This window comes from Acanthopagrus latus, chromosome 11 (genome assembly GCF_904848185.1).
Source record: "Acanthopagrus latus isolate v.2019 chromosome 11, fAcaLat1.1, whole genome shotgun sequence".
Lineage (NCBI taxonomy): Eukaryota > Metazoa > Chordata > Actinopteri > Spariformes > Sparidae > Acanthopagrus > Acanthopagrus latus.
The window spans coordinates 17,341,755-17,359,190 of record NC_051049.1 but is presented as its reverse complement, the minus strand read 5'-3'; the positions used below and the strand labels follow the sequence as shown (position 1 = coordinate 17,359,190).

At 38.8% G+C, this 17,436-nt stretch overlaps 1 protein-coding gene across 5 annotated transcripts in view; it reads left to right on the top strand.

The window, feature by feature from the left end:
* The window catches only part of LOC119028421 (arf-GAP with coiled-coil, ANK repeat and PH domain-containing protein 2-like), a 53,458-nt gene extending 39,039 nt beyond the window's left edge, over window positions 1-14,419 (top strand). For 3 of the 5 annotated variants that reach the window (XM_037114372.1, XM_037114369.1, XM_037114374.1), the window contains 13 exons: window positions 386-486; window positions 683-788; window positions 1,003-1,211; window positions 2,256-2,325; window positions 2,460-2,554; window positions 2,818-3,020; window positions 3,864-3,965; window positions 4,561-4,653; window positions 5,546-5,778; window positions 6,050-6,159; window positions 6,272-6,382; window positions 7,038-7,099; window positions 11,845-14,419. In XM_037114372.1, coding sequence (XP_036970267.1) covers window positions 386-486; window positions 683-788; window positions 1,003-1,211; window positions 2,256-2,325; window positions 2,460-2,554; window positions 2,818-3,020; window positions 3,864-3,965; window positions 4,561-4,653; window positions 5,546-5,778; window positions 6,050-6,159; window positions 6,272-6,382; window positions 7,038-7,099; window positions 11,845-11,948 — 1,599 coding nt within the window. In that variant the 3' untranslated portion in view covers window positions 11,949-14,419. The remainder of the gene's footprint in view (window positions 1-385; window positions 487-682; window positions 789-1,002; window positions 1,212-2,255; window positions 2,326-2,459; window positions 2,555-2,817; window positions 3,021-3,863; window positions 3,966-4,560; window positions 4,654-5,545; window positions 5,779-6,049; window positions 6,160-6,271; window positions 6,383-7,037; window positions 7,100-11,844) is intronic. The other 2 variants (XM_037114370.1, XM_037114373.1) reach the window with 2 other exon arrangements.
* Window positions 14,420-17,436: the final 3,017 nt, after the last annotated feature.

Genomic DNA, 17,436 nt, shown 5'->3' with positions numbered 1-17,436 from the left:
TGAAGATCAACACATGTATTTGCCCTCTGAAGAACTAAATAAATTACGGTGTGTCTTATTTTATTACCTAAATCAAGCAGGTAAAAGTGCAAAATGTGTTTAACAATGCCACAAGCTGTTAATGTCCAATACTCCAGCAAAAATGTTTAAGTGAAATATGGAAAACAGCTGTTAAAGCTGTTGCATTAATCATATATTGTCGAAGGTGTTATTATTTGTCCAAATCAACACCCTGACATCAACCAATGATATAGTCAACATTGACAAACACTTACATTTGTATATTTTAGTGCTTTATTTGTTCTTGAGTCTGTTTTTAAATAGAGAGAGATTTCACTACATCCTCTACAATGGTATAACCAAAGTTGCTGTGCTGTTCCTTCAGGACAACCCTACAGTGGTGGTAGAAGACCTGAGACTATGTACAGTCAAACACTGTGAGGACATAGAGCGTCGCTTCTGTTTTGAAGTGGTGTCACCCACCAAGTAAGTTTGAGTCATCAGTCAAATGTTGTTTTTCCTCAGCCTAATGAGCACTTGAATATGTTACTAAAGATGGGAAGGTGGAGTAGCAGTGTACCTACCTCCTGCCACATACACACGCACATGCGCACACACACACACACACCCACACATGCACACACACACACAGCAGTTGTGTGATGCTCATGTGTCCCAACAGGAGCTGTATGATGCAGGCTGACTCAGAGAAACTGCGACAGGCCTGGATCAAAGCCGTCCAGAACAGCATCGCCACCGCCTTCCGTGACAAGGGAGAAGAGGGCGAGGTAAAAAAAACCCACTGACAGGATAGCTGTTGGGATTCACGTACACAACCATAAGTATTTTGTTGTGTTTATGTATATAACATCAGTTTCCTGTACCCTGTTTATTTTCTGTTTTTTAATAATTTTTTCCATGTGTAGTCTGTTAGTTTGCTCCTACTGTTGCTTAATTACACCACAGGGATAAAGTTTCATTTGATTTAATTAATCTCTTTAGAAGCTGGATAGGAAGTCATCCACATCAACAGGGAGCCTGGACTCTGGCGGGGAGCCGAAGGAGAGATCGCTGAAGGGAGAGAGTGCCCTGCAGAAGGTCCTGGCGATCCCAGGCAATGCCTGCTGCTGCGACTGTGGCCAGCCAGACCCCCGCTGGGCCAGCATCAATCTGGGAATCACCCTGTGTATACAGTGCTCTGGAATCCACAGGTAAAGTACCAGGCTTAGGTTGTTGTTTTTTAAAAGTGAATCCTCATACAGTAGTAATTCTTTTTAAGCTGAGATTAGAACATCTAGACACATAAGAATGGATGCTATGGAGGACCTAATACAAAGGACTGATATATATAAAGAGTCCCTGATGAGATCAAGAAAATGTCAAACTTAAAGGAAAAACTAAAGAAAGATACAAAGTCCTAAAACTAACAAAAAATAAATAACTTATATTTACATGCTATGAAAATATAGTGGAAACTGCAGGAAAATAATACACTGCGGGAACTAATATTGCACACTTTATCTACCACCTGCAGGAATATAGTTCATTATTTTGGTTTGTTGAAAACTGTAAAAGATTGAAATAGTTGTTGCATATTGGCTCAGTTATGGGAAATCTTTTCCCTCAGGGTGCCATGGTGTGAATGTTTTGTCACAAGTATTTATGGAATGTAAATTTGCTGTTATATAAACCCAGCCCATGTGGGAGTTGTGATGACCTTGAATTGCTTGCCAGGTTAAAATGTTAAAATTGACATTCAGTCCAGATTTTGATTTGTGTCCAGTCCCCATGCTGTCCAGCTGTCCATATAAAACTGTAGTCACCAGGGATCTGTGTTATCTTCAACAATACAACCTAAAGAAGTAACAGATCTTCACTGTGATTTCTTTACAAGAGGGGGTTTAGAAATTAGAAAACATTCATTTTAGGGGTTTACTTAAAGGTCACATTTGAGACCTTTTTGTAAACTTTACCTCACTCTAATTGTAGAACTGTGAACATAAAAATACATGTCCAACAATGACAAAGAGCTGTGTTCTACATCAAACTACATAGTTTATAGACTTTGTTTTTGTGATTAACGCCATCATGGCCATAAATTTGCAGACACTTTCCACTTTGTGGCTAAAAGTTAAACTGCACTCATCCACATGTGGTGAAATAATACTTTTTACAGCATGTACCCCTTTATCCGTTCACAATTAAAACATAATAAGTAATGTTGTGGTTTTTTTTAATGCTTCTTTTCGCTGCAGGAGTCTGGGAGTGCATTTCTCTAAGGTTCGGTCTTTGACTTTGGATACATGGGAGCCAGAGCTACTAAAGGTGAGTAAGGAAAAACTGATACACACATAGATACACATGAACGTCCAGTCTTACTTTTAATCAATTGCTTATAAGAGAATCCCTGTTTCTTATTACCAACTTGATTACTAACTTTTAATGTGCATCTTTTACAGCTGATGTGTGAACTGGGAAATGGAGTGATCAACCAGATCTATGAGGCTCGGCGAGAAGAGCTAGGAGCCAGAAAACCACAGCCGGGAGATCCAAGGTATATAGTTGATAAGAAAGTGTATTTTATTTATTTTATTTTATTTTGCTTTCAGACCAGAAAATCAGTTTTGAAGTTCAGCAAGCTTATTTCCTTCTTCTGTTAATTTCTAACTTCATTTTATTTCTGGCATTGACTGTTTTTTGTCTTTATAGGCAAAACTGAATTTTTATATTTGATCGTTTTTGGAAGATAATGAATAAGAATAGAGGCATTTTAGTTATTCTAGTTAAATTATAAAGTGTGTTTCTTCTTCCTGTCAGACATGAGGTAGAGGCCTACATCAAAGCCAAATATGTGGACCGCCGGTTTGTACGCCGGCCGTCAGATGAGGAGCTTCGCAACAAAGTTGTTTCTCTGAGCAAACAGGAGAAAAGGCTGAGCAGCAGCTCAGAGCATCTGCCTCCAAGACCGCCACCACCCACCCCGAAACTCCGACCTGGCTCAAACGTCTCTGGACAGTCAGGTCAGTTTAAAAAAGCAATCATGACACACCTTCCACTCCAGAGTTTGTGTTTTCTCTGAACTTAATGAATGACAGATTCATTCAAGTGTAATGATCCTAAAACAAAGGTGTACTAGCTCGAGGAATCACCAACAATTTGTTCGTACCAAATTTTAAATGTATTTACTTTTAAGGCATAAAAATAATGCTATTAGTAGTTGGGATAAGTCACGGTGGATATTGAAAACTACACTAATCAGTTGATGATGGTTTGGGTGTCTGTGGATCTGTAGGCTTTGGCCCTGGGATTTAGTGGGAATTGTCCCATAACTCTCCAAGATATAAAAATGGGCTACTATAATTTCCTATTCATGAATTAAGAACAATATGATATAAACTTGCACTTAAAAGTTGGAAGTTTTCTCAGTGTCTTCCAAATCCAAATTACCTGGTTCTGTTTTACCACCTCAGAAACAGAACTTTTAGTGCTTTAGTGTCATTTGTGATGGTGGCAACATTTTGTATTGTATGCTCTGTATGATTTTTGCACTGCCGTGGAGACGTGTCCACCCATTGGCATACTGCATGTTCTCTGTGAACAGCATATGTCTAAGCCCTCTCTGCCTCCCATTGCTTCTCGTAGTCTGTCTCTTCCAGTGTCGACCAAGCTGGTAGTCTAACTATCTCTGCTTCAACCCTGCTGTTCTCTCTCTCTTCTTCCTCAATCTCTTTCTTTCTTTTCCTCCCCTGGCTGTTCTGTGCTTCGGGACTAATCCCTGCTCCCCCCGCCTGCCCTAAAACTTCCCCACCCTGCCACTCAATTTACACCCTTCGCCTCCCAAACTCCCATCATCCCTAACGTAGCAGTTGCCAGCGGCTCGGAGGCCCGCCGCGACTCTCTCTTCTGTCCTGACGAGCTTGACTCGCTCTTCTCCTACTTTGACAACTCAGCCAAGCTCAGGAGCAGTAAGTACTAAATGCTTAGTGTTTCGCTTGCTTCTCCATCCCCACTGTCCATCTGTAGTCACTGCTTCGGGGCTGGGGACTAACAACCCTTCATGCACTCCTCTGTTTCTCCCTCATTCAGACCTCATCATGGACCATCCCATCATGTTAACAGCATTGCAGAGTGTACCGTGTTTTGTTTTTCCCGGGGGTGGGGAGTGTTTCTGTCACACATGATTTTGTTCAGTGTTTGTGTCTATCTCATCATATTTTCTTGCTATTTAGGGACCTGAAACATAAGGTGATGGTGGGGATCTGTCATCCAGTTCTCTTTCTGTTGATTTTAGCCGGCAACTTGTGTACAAAATATTAGGACCACCTGCTGTTTCTGGTTATTATTGTGGAGAAAAGAAATTACAATAGCACCTGTTACAAAACAGTAGATGTTCAAATATTCAATAAACACTATTTATCAAGGGGCTTCCTGAGGAGGCTATGTTATGATCCTTTCACAACCAAAACAGTCAATGGGAAGGTGTTCTTTTTATTTGGTACACTCACACTGTCAATGACATCTGTGTTGTTCCACAAGTAGTGATTCGGAATTGTTTTACAGTAAAGAGTGCAGACAGCGGCATCCAGAACAGTGCTGATGGGAGCAGGGAAATGCTGGCCAACACCGCGTCCAATAACAGCTTGGCAGATGCAGGTAAGATTCAAAGACACACCTCTGTCATTACATACTTACCCTGCCTTTTTATATCTGGAACTGCTACCATAGAATTATTTATTTATTTTTTATTTTTTGGAAAAAAGAAAACATATTGTGCAAGCATCAAGGGAAGAAGAATGACCTAGGAGAAAGGAAAAAAATGGCAATTTGAAGAACCAAGTTTTAAAGCAAACGTCTAAAACACATAATCATAACAACCGATGCCTTCCTCTGAGCTGCTGTTAAGATTGAACGATAATGGGTCATTATACAAACCTATACCTGCAAATGAGCTTATGTCTAACTTGGGTTGTTGTAAACAGCAAAGACGTCCCTGCAGAAACAGTTCAGAAATAACAAAACAGTTAACAGTTAAACACAGTTAAACACAGTTATTCACTAAAAGTCTTCACAACTCATAGGACAATTATGGAAGTTTTCTTAAGTTAAGAGATCTGGAAAACCTGACAAAGGAACACAATACTTTTAGTAATGCATTATGATATTGGCATGTCATCAGCATTGGTCAAAAATGAATCTTTTAGCCGATATAGCAGACTGTTGAGATCACGTTTAAATTTTGTTTAAATAAAGCAAACTGATGACTAATTAGTTCTTACTATTCCCAGTGACTGCGTACATTTTGAAAAGCATTGTAGGTCTGAATCTGCCAGTGGGCAGTGATGAAGATAGTAGGGATACTATGTTAATTCTACCACCAGAGTGACTATATTTTCTGCAATCAGATAGAAAAAATATGTTGCATCAGCAATCATCCATATTTAGTATGTATAGTAAAATATCAGCATGTCGGCATATCACATTGTTGTTGAGAAAAAGTAATTGTTTCCACTCACTTAGCTCACATCTCTAACCTCCCATTTTTCAGAGGCTGCTGAGGCTCCGCCCATGGCCATGCCCGCCACACTGCCTCCGCCGTCACCCTGTAAGGAGATGGTTTTCTACGAGCCCAAAGAGTACAGCCAGGGTCTTCAGCTCTACTGGGCCTCATGTGCCCGCAGCCTGCCGGACATGGCGGAGGCACTGGCCCATGGAGCCGAGGTCAACTGGGTCAACACGGAGGACGACAAGAGGACGCCGCTAATCATGGCAGTGCAAGGGGTTAGCATCGCTACAGATAATAACAGAGTCAGGAAAACATGTATACTAATTTATTTGATTTAGTTTTGTTAATGTTGTTCACATATTTGGTAGCAAACAGGCATTTAAGTGATACGTATCTCTGATAGACATCCAGGAAATGAGTGTTTGTATGTTTTGAGTTTTGCAAAATAAAGAATTTGATCATTTAGACAAGGAAAATGATAACTAGTTGAAGGTAGTAATAACACTTGAAAGTATTATAATGTGTTTCATTAATGTATAATTTCAGGGTTCGCTGGTCACCTGCGAGTTTCTGCTCCAAAATGCAGCTAATGTGAACCAGCAGGACGCTCAGGGCCGAGGACCCCTCCACCACGCCACCATGCTGGGACACACAGGGTTTGTTTTCCACATTTCATCATCACTACCACACCAAACTCCAACTCCAGCTGCAACCTGGATCATGTTTTACCCTCCAAAACTGAAAAAAGAACTCATCTTTCTGTTTCAGACAAGTGTGTTTATTCTTAAAAAGAGGAGCAAATCAAAATGCTGCAGACATCGATGAGAAAACACCTTTGACAATAGCGGTGGAGGCGGCCAATGCAGACATCGTCACACTGTAAGTCCTATTATTGTTGTTATTGGTATAATAATTTTTACTCTGGGAGACTTGTCTGAGCTCTCAACACAACCAACCACATTTGGGTTTTGGTGCTCAAAAAAGAACTGAGCACTGATACTTTATCAAGTTAAACATGGATGATTCAATATAATTGCTTCAGAAACTCAATGTAATAGTTAATATATGAATAGTTGTAACCGTTAAGATGAAAAATACTGTACAGTTACCTGGTCTTTGTCACTAAATTGAGCCTGACAAGATGGAGCCACATACAGAGCTCGTATTACCCTGTAACTAACAAACTAAAACTAACTAGACTTTTACGTCCATTCAAAACATATTACAAAAGGCATTATTTCTTTAGTGTTGCCTGTTTTGTGTGTAACTACAAGAAAAAATGTTGTTGATCCTAACCAAACCAAAAGGTTTAACAACTTTCTCCACAAGGTGTCACTACTCACCCAGTTTTCAGATGGTTTCCCTCTAGATGTAATGCAGTGGACTGTAACTGTGCTATTATTTATCAGAGTTTAGTATATCTGTGAGAACTTCAGTGCTCTTCAGTGGAAGAAAACTGATCGTGTTTCATTGTTGGTTTTATCTCTTAACTGTGGCTAATCTGTCACTTCCTGTTCCTTTACCTTCTGCCCAGGTTGCGACTGGCCAAGATGAACGAGGAGATGCGAGAGGCGGAGGGGCCCTACAGCCAGTCAGGTCAATATAACACCAACAGTCCCACCGAGATGCAGTACAGGAAGTGCATGCAGGAGTTTATTAGCCTGCAGCTGGATGAAACTTAATAACTGTCCGCTCTCGTAAACATAGGGGCAACATACTGTAAAATCAGAGGAAATGTAAAGCCCAGGTTTCAGAGTTGGGGTCAGTTGACTGAAAAAATGCTAATTAACCCAGACAACCCATTCTCAGTAATGTCTAATTGTAGACCTCCAGTTCAAGGGACTTTTGGTCTACTTGGGTGTGGTTAAGTGAACTGAGCCAAACTCTGTCAGTTGTGCTCCTGTGTGCTGCTGTACTGTGAGTGCAACTACTCTAAACCTCCCAGCTGCACCTTGGTGTGGTGTAACGTCAGGTGCTAGACTGTGTCAGTGTGACAGGGTTAAAGCCATCGACTCTGGACATTACTGAAGAGTTTTGTTCCAAAGTGGAACATCCACATTTTAGATTTAGTGACTGTTACTGATGTAAAATTATTGATAGCACAAAATTAAATTCAAAGAAAACTGTCACTTTTTACTTACTTATAGTCTTCCTCCCTTTAAGTTTAGATTGTATCACTTCTACTGATTCCCTCTATTTTAGAGGTGTTCAGGAAATTATAGCAGCCAATGAGAAATTAGTTTTTGGGGCTGAAATAATTGGTAATGTTTCTATGAAGGTTATAATAAACAAATTCAGAAGACATGCATTTATAAGGCTCTATAAAGCTGGTGGAGTAACTTAATATAAGTTTAGCTTTTCTAATGTTTTATACCTCTATGCTTAGTTGAGAGAAGAGTCTAATTCCTGGGTTAACAGAACAGATTAGAAATTCTGTTGCATCTTTGAAATGAAGGTTTTATTTAAACAGCAACATGGGACAGTAAAAAGCAGCAGAGGATCTACTTCATCGGACCACATCCAGATGAGGGTTAGGGTTTACCACCGATGAGCGTCTTACTACATAATTACTATACATATGTCTATGAACTAATAAATCTATGAACTGTAAAGTTAGACGGACTAGTGAATAGATGAGTCTCTGTGTTCGGTGTGATGACATCTTCTGTAGTCTCAATTAACCACTTGTTAGCAACTACTGTTGCTAATAATTAATTTTTGGGACAGTTAATTATTTGAATGACCAATTCAATAACCTCATAGTCTTTGAGACGAGGGAAACAGATATGCAAAATTGCTAACTGATTTCTGGGTTTAAAGACTACAAACTGCACCACTCTATTGTAACTCGGGACTACTTCGAACAGTGCTGTCACTTTGGCATGGAGGTATAAACCATTGAATGCTACACTTATTATACATTATGTCCACCACTTCTAATACTTCATAAGCCTCGTCATATAGTTATGTATGTGCTTATGAAGCATTATAGACATTACCTTCATAGAAAGTTTTACCAAATACTTTGTTTCATTAGTATCGTGTCTCTGCTGCCAGTCACAGTATCTTAGCAAAAAAAAAGCTACCCAGTAACTGCCACCAGTATCCAGTGACCTCAAACAGACGGCAGTTTTCACTATCTGGCAATAATCGTGACGTTTGAATGATGTTTTTTATCATCTGACCAGTCTGCTGAGGAGTAGTAGTGTGTGTCTTTAAATCACCAGGTTTCATTTTAAGTTGACCTTACAGAAGAAATTTATGCACATTCCTATCAATGGTTATGCAACGACTGTAACTTTTTCCTGCCATTGTATGGTTCCCATTTGAAGTCTTAACCATTTTCAAGGCCTGTTTACTTATTTGAACTGTTTGTTGTCCAAACATATTGCATCTTGCTGTTGTGACATGCCTGGTCAGAAAAAAAACCCCTATATTTTAGAGCAGTTTTCTTTTATAAAGATAGTATACATACTGTACATGTTGTAAATGATGTGCAAACATACATTTCTGTATAGTCTGCGAGAAAAAAGCAAAGTCGAGTGTGACTCTGGTTGCGCAGGGGTGAGTGCCACGAGACGGGCTCTTTGTTCACACCCTTGCTTTTCTTTTTCTGATTGTGTGGTATTTACTTCCTGTGATGACAATATTGTGTCTTGGTTATTAGTCTGTAAAGTGTGCTCGCTCATTGCCTGTAATAATCACAGGAAATCCTGAATTGTAAAATGATGAAGGCCTTTTAGTGCCATTGCATTGATTGTATCAAATCTTAGTGGGTTTTTGCTCAAATATAGACAAACCATGTGAGGATGGATCGTCGAGCGAAAAGTGCAATAGAGTAGAAAAAATATCCACGTGTACCCACGTATAGATTTTTATCACCTGCTCGTCCTAGCGTATACTTATCTCAGACATATAGCTGTTCAGTGAGAGTTGGGCTACAGAGCTTGTGAATGAATAAACAAAATGTACCCCAGTTTCATACCACGTCTTTGCTCCATCTAGCACCAAAGCACTTTGATTAAAAGCTCATTTCGTCTGACTCACCTCAGTCGAGCCCCGTTGTTCTACCCCCTGGTGCTGGCAGAGCAATAAGTGAGGTTTTGAATGGCTGACTAGTGTGGGGATGTGTTCGGTTGTTAGACTAAGGATTTCTGATTATGTTGTGATTGTGTTCCCAGGTAAAAGAAGTTCTTGTGTCCTGTAGAGTAGATGCTGAGGGTTCTTAGATTGTAGGGAAAAGGGACTCGTGCATTTATATGTGTTGACCACCGGAGGGAGGAAGCGCTTCCATTTCTTTTAGAAGAATAAAGCATCTTCTACTGAGTGAGGGCTCGATGTGCCGCTTTTGTTAGCCAGACTGTTATTATTCTGAATGCTGCTTTTTTTTTTTTCTTTTTTTTTTTTGAAGTGGAATATCCTCTGTGGTGATTTTTCACTTTTCAAAAGTAAGTCAGGAATGTTTTGGACCTGAATGACAAAGAATGACAAATATTTTTTTTCTGTTTATTTTAGTTAGCATGTGCAGTGGTTGTTAATGAGGAACGGAACAGAAGCTGTTCGTGGCTTTTTGTTGCCTTAAAGGTCAACCGCAGGCAGACGAACACTGATCATGAGAGGAACAGAAAGACAAAAGTAGAATCTGACGTACGAGCTCCCGTTGGTTTGGTCTTTGATATCCAGCGGCCTCTTCATCAGCGCCTCCAATCAGCTGATGAATGATGGCACTGATGAAGGACATTCAGGGGTAAAGAATGTGAGGGAGAGCTCGCCTCATCAATCCTCCCGGTCACCTTTTATTAAAATTACAGCTCCCTTGATTCAAGTGTGTCTACCTGATTGAGTGTATAGAAGTGCAGAGCAGTTCTTCTCAGTCTGTGATTTCTTTCTTTCTTTTTTTTTTCTTTTTGGTTGGCAGTTAAACATTGATTTCATGAAATCTACGGTGAACTATCTTTATATCTGAAGACAAAATGATTATTCTTTTTGTATTTTTATAAACAACTCTGTCTTTAATCCATATTTGCTTTGTGTAGTCTTAAAAAAATTTATAAAACCCTGAATAGGGAAGATTTGAACTACAGATTGAGAACCGCTGCTCTGCTGTACTAGGAGGCTCTCTCTCTTCTTTATTGCTCTCATCCTCCTCTCCCTGTAAATTCGCTCTCTGTTCTGTATTATGCTTTTTGTTTTCTCACTCTCCTCCCCAGAGTTTGTGCCTTTCTTCTGTTCTCTTTTTTGTTGTTGTTTCTTTGGGGTGCTGAGGCCAACACAACTGTATTTTTGTACATAAACTCCTGCACTTTAAACACAATACAGTTGTTAACAAATCTTAATCTCTGTGGGCTGGTCTTTTCTTTCCGAGTTGATCTCCAGTTGCTAACGAAAAAGGCTCTCTGGCTGTTTTTTCTCTCAAACATTCGCCTTTTTTTGCTTCCTCTGTTCTTTCCCATCTTTTCTGGCTCTCTGCGTTGTTCTGTTTCATATTTCGAGCCACGCTGACGCTCTTACAGGTACGGCCGACTTTTCCTTTTTCATTCTTGTTGTGATGATGCTGCCAGCTGCTGTACACCTGCATGATGAGGCATTAATGATTATTTACGTTTTCCCGTGCGTGACACAGTCAAGTCTTAATGACTTGAGCGATATTTTATTTCACTATGTCTTATTTATTTTATTTGCAGTTGGTCAATGTGGCTCAATCCTCATGAGCTGTTTAAGGGGAAAGTGTAAAGGGTTTATTTTAGAGCTTCAACAATTAGTCGATTAACTCATCCTCTTTTTCCATTTGCTGTTTCGGGCTACCAGCTAATGACTGATTAATGAATTGATAGCAAAAATAACTGGCAGATCAATTAATTAGTTCTAGTTTGCTCAGAGAAATCCTTTTAGATTTTACCACCACAGCTGCCTCACAGCTTCTTGTCCAGTTCTGCCTGACAAATGCGAACCACTGTATTATTCTTGTTTTAGACGTCAGACTTCTCTAACAAAAGTCAAACTAGTTTGATATTGAATTATACTTCTTCTCCCTTTGTGCAGAGGACACTGTGTAATGCTCCTGTGCCACAGCTGGAGATAAACTTTGAGTTATTTTTGCACTGCTCTGAGACGTAGTTACTGTTGTTAAGTTGGCTTAAATAGTAGAGCACTGTTCTCTCTCTCAGTGGTTCCCAATCTTTTTATAGCTCCTTCAAAATGAAGTAGTACCTGTTTCTTAGAACATAAGGTGTGCACCTTTTTCACAATCAGATTGTTTATTAAGAATAGTTTTTTACAAATGTGAACGTATACATTTTTTTCTTTGTAGTTGAAGTCTTGTGTCTTTCTTCCTCTTGCAGGAGATGAAACGTACCAGGACATTTTCCAGGATTTCACCCACATGGCCTCCAACGACCCGGACAAGCTGAACCGATACCAGCAGTACGATCCGCAAAAGCCCTGACAGAACAGGAATGCCGTCCACTAGCACTCAGAGACTAGAACCAATGAGCGACAAGATCGTGTCTGGAAAGACATTGTCCAGTTTCCCTCCAACACCATCGAGCGTTGATGCCGGTTAGTGCTGCCACAGCTGAACTAACGTCACTATATCTGACGTGGCCGAAGCTTTCATCACATTTATTTCATTAGACATGTCGCTCAAGTGAAGGGGAACCTTTGTGAACGGCAACCCTCTTTTAAAACTGTGCTTCCCAGTAGGACCTATTACATTAAGTGAATGGTACAGTGTTAAGTCCTAAAAAGAAAATCAATTGATAGTTGAACTTGGTCTGAATGTAGAGTCACTTATTTTGACCAAGGTTGATTTGTTTTGTGTCACACCTCCTGGCAGAAGAAAATGTCTTTCTTTCTTTTTTAAACAGGTGAGTGTTTGACATACTGTAAAATACTCATTCAACATTTTTAAGTGCTTCCTTTTCTTCAATAGGACTCTTGATGAGCATAGGCAAACGCTACAGGATCTTTTTGTATCAAAGTTCTGCTTTAGTGAACTCTCAGCAGTGTATTCACGGCAATATGCTTTTACTTATTTGCACAAGTCCGTTTGTCTTAAATTGCCACTGATGTTTACCAGTTTTGATGGTAAGACTTTGACGTGTTATACTATGTACAGTGATTATAGAAGTCAACATGTTATTGATGCATCTGAAATGTTAAATAGATAGTAGTTTTTGTGATTTTTTTTTAATTTTTTTTTTTTTAATGCTAATTATTTTTTAACTTGGAATGATTTTACATTTTCCACTGTTGTTACCACATCAGTACCTGCAGCTCGTGACAGTGAGGCAATCAGCCCTTCAGTTATGTGGAATCAAAATAGTTTCAGTCTTTTTAAGACTATTCATTTGTTGATTCAGTCTCATGCTGATATGAGATTAAAAAGTTAAGACATAACGTTGAAGAGCCTTACATTAGTATGGACCCAAAGCAAATAGAGGCTATTTTATTTGTTGATTCTAGAAATACAAATAATATTTTTACAGGTTAGTAACAATTTCCTGAGAAGTTTCTTTTCTTCACAACTGTGTAGCAGCTTCATTAACCCAGATAATAGTTTGTTTAATATTCTCAACTTCAATTTGAAATCCTTAAGATTTCAGTCCTGATTGATTTGGTGAAAAATGGTGGTTACCATGGTAACAGCAAGTTCTCATACTATAGAAAACATGAGATGAGCAGCTACACTGTCGTGAATAGAGACATGTAAATAGTGTATCTATTCACAGCGCAGCCAAACAAACTCAAGAGAGTCGGTCTGTGATCTGTCTGTGGTGACACGATCACATTTCGTTCTGCACATGGTGCTTGTAGTTTACAATAACGGACGCAGTGGAGTTGGTCATGGAGTCGCCTGCAGCTCGTCATCTCAGCGCTCACTGTGGCTGCTCCTACCTGGCATACTTAATGCCGACTGACTAGAAAAAAACAATCGCTGGATGACATGTATGAAACGTCTCCGGCGAATCTTTGTTTGTGGATAAGCAATTTGAATGGAGTGCACATTTGGCGCACCCTGCCGCTAACAATGAAAAAAAAAATACACTATAAACCAATGATCGCAGGATGTTGATACATGGAATGACTGTTGCTGAACAACGCAGAGCACAAATTGCATCAAAATTGAGTTTGATTCCATGAAACTTGAGGATTATAACTGTAGTTCTCCATATATGTTGAATTTATTGATTCCTCTTGACAAACTTGAATTTTTTTGCATGTTCTGCTGACCTGCTGTGCACTAATTGAAAGACTCTGTTATGAAGGCAGATAAATGAATTGAATCAAATGGAAGTGTAGCAATAAAACAGCGTCTGTGTTTCCCTATCAGGAGAAAATTACAGGACTTCCAAGGAAACTTTCCAGGAAACAATTAAAGAAATTACTGACCTGTAAAATAAAGTGTTAGAGAAATACTGCACATACAGATATGTTTGGAAATATCATAAAACTGGAAATTCAGTTTTAATTTAATCATTAGAGAAACATTTTCTTGATAGAATAATCGATCGACATCCGGCGACTTCATTGAAATAAATCCTGCAGTTTTCATGACAGAGTTCATGTACTGTATTGTCGGGTCTGTGATTTTGTTTTTTTTGCCTTGTAAAATCTTCACTTCTCTTTAACAGTAAGATATGATATGGAGCACACAGGAAACATTTAGCCAATGAAACATGGGATACAATTCTTGTACATTTTGTACAGATGCTTTTGAACTCTGCAGAGAAGTGAAGTATAAAGTTAGTGGTACTTGAATCATTGAATAAGCTTTTGTATATGCTGTTCTTTGTATCCTTTGGTAATTTTAGCCCATTTTATATTGCCTGTCTGTATACCACTATACATGTACTGTATATTCTACCTGTAATATGTAAGAACTTCAATACACATGGTCAGAGGATTCATCATGAATGTCGATTCTTTTTTTGATTCATCCCGAGGTTGAATTTTTCAACCACTTCGCATCATTTAGCTAATTTCTTTTCTTCTGTCAGTCAGTTTGTTTTGAAGTATTCATTATAATCCTGTACTTATATTTTAGTGTCTGTAAGGCTGTGTAAAATGATATCAAAGAAGGAATAAAGAAAATAAAAACTGTATACACACAAATACACACAAGTAGCTACAAGTAAAACAAAGACAAGTTTCTTCTGCTTTTAAAAAGGTCATAGAAACAGTCCCACATCCTCTTTGAGACGGAGCGTTTCCTTCTAATCAGAAATGAGATTCTCAAGGCAAACCATTGTTTATTTACAGAATTACAGATTCATTCTATTAAGTTTTGCTTTTTGTAAACAAGTACATTTTCCAATTTCAGGCAGTAATGTAATGTGTTGTAAAAACACATTCTTGTCTTCAACTTGTCTGTTTTTGTTGCTCATAATGTACCATTTGCCTTTTTAAATGATACTGAATGAGGGCTATGAAAATAACTGTGTTATAAAAAGTACCTAAAACTCATACGTTAAGATGCTGTGTTGAAATATTACTTTGGTAAAAGTGAAAGTCAACCGTAGAAATAAGTATACCATAAGTATATCATAATAAATATAATGATAATAATACTTATATAAATATACTTATGTATCAAAATACATTTTGTGAATAAATGTACTTTTTTAAATCATTCCACAGATTGAATTAATTCATTTAAAAATCCACTTTTTTGACTCTTGCAGCATTCAATCTGCAAAGGAACTAGTAACTAAAGTATTCAATGAAATGTAGCTGACTAAAAACCATATCATATAATATTTAACTCCAAACTGCAGTGATGGAAGTATGAAGTAAAACAAAAAATTGATTATGCCATCACTAGGAAGGACTAAAATTAAATACTAAAATTTAGGATCTTGATTTTTTTATACATAGTTTAATGACTTAGAAACATGATTTTGATTCCAGTTGCACATTTTGTCATGAAACTGTATCTGAAAAATCCAAAGTTTTTCAGAGGGACAACCTGTTGAAAAATTTAGATTTAATTTATACTCACAGGCCTGTATGTGATATAGAAGAGAGTTCATCGTCATTATCGAGGTTTTACACCGAATGACTTTTTTGACTACTTCGTGCTTTATTTCTGGCCATTACCGAGTCCCTGAGTTCAGCTGAAACGTCGGTGTTATCTGATCGCCCAGCAGGGGGAGGGCTGCGCTCAGACTTTCATATTCAGAGGGCAGATTCTTGATCTTTGCAGCCTGAAAAACTCAGCGGGGACCCTGAATGGAAACTGTGTAAGTCTGTGTTTCATCAAGGTTGTTTGATTCATTTACTTTGTTTTTCTCCAAGAAGTTAGTTATAAATCTCACTTTTATCCTTTCATGAAGCCCTCAGAAATCTGTTTACAGTTGATGGAAGTTTATCGTTTTTAATCACTCTCAAATAAACTTCACCTACGAAGCTCTAATGGTAAACACCAACTGAGACTTTGTGATTATTCCTAAACTGGGATGGAAAGTATTTTAGGTTTCATTCATGATCACATAAAACGTCTGTGCCATTCTTGATACACATCTGTAGATGTATTATCTCGTCCCATTCCACCTTTAATAATTACAGTGCGTTTACTCCCGCCGCTGTATAAATGAGAGGCATGCAGGCCAGTAGTGCCCTCCACTTCACATGAATTATAGTCGCCTGTGTGTGTGTGTGTACAGGAGGCCAACGCGTGTGTTTAGTCTGCCTCAAACTAATGTTCCTGAAAACACATCGCATTTTCAACAACGATAGCACGATCATAACTCATCTGGATACTACCGGACACGTTAAATACACAAAACACCTCTTGAAGCAGCGAGAAGAGAGTCTGTTTCTTTTCCCCCACATCAGGCCTAAATAAAAAATATTAATTTGTTGTGTGAGCAGTGTGTCACCTCTTGTTTTGTTTTGTTTTTTTCTATTTGTATGTGACAAAGATGGGTGGCGCTGGACCAGGGTGACACAAAATAGACCAAAGACTGGAGTGTTTGGAGAGTCGCAGTGAGCAGGCGTTAGACTCTGTTACCCTGGTCGCCATTTTGAAACTTGAATTTACTGGCAGCAGGGCGAATCAGCAGTCTCCTCCCAACTACATGCTGTCAAGTTCTAGTGCAATACAGGCAACGCAAATGAATGCAGACGTATACAAATCTGTTTTAGCAGAACAAAAATCAGTTGTTAAGCAAAAAGTCACGGTACGTTCCATTGCACTCGGAAACACAATCTCCAACATGGCCAAAGGCGATTGAGCGGCCATCCAAGTCGGAAACTCGGGAAAGATCCACGCAGCGAGATCAGAAGTTATTTTTATCAATATGCCGAAATAACAAGATCATTTCCATGAGAAAAAAAGAAAAAAAAATAGCTTTTATATCCAGAGAGATAACAAAAATGGTTCCATTTTATTCCTTAATGCTCAGCGCCTATGAGACCAGCAGTGCCTGGCTGCCATGCACTGATGGCATCTTAACAAGTGTAGCAACTGTTTTAAACTGAAAATGTCGGATCAAGGAGAAGGCCTCCCTGTTGTTAATGGCAAAAATTCATAAAAATGCTCATGTGGTTGATTGTTCAAAGCAGTGTGTCGCCTCTTGTTTTTTTTCTTTTTCCACTCTTTGGAAATGTTTTTCTTCCACTCCTTGACATCTTAAGTCCTTTTCTCATGAGAAATTAACTCGTAATCTTGTGATTATGACATAAACAAAATTCCTTTTCTCAAGATCCCAAAACTTCTCTCGGGGGGGAAACAACATTTGATGTTCCGTTATAAAGACAAGTAACCAGTGATCCCGAGAAAACAAATTAAATTCAACTTGTTACCACGGGAAAACCAGATGATGGACTTAAGTCCCGGAACTATGGAAGCCCTGTCCAGTCATGTTTAAAAGCAATAAAGGATAAAAGACTCATGAAATGACACTTTCGATGCTCGGTCAAGGTTGCGCGCC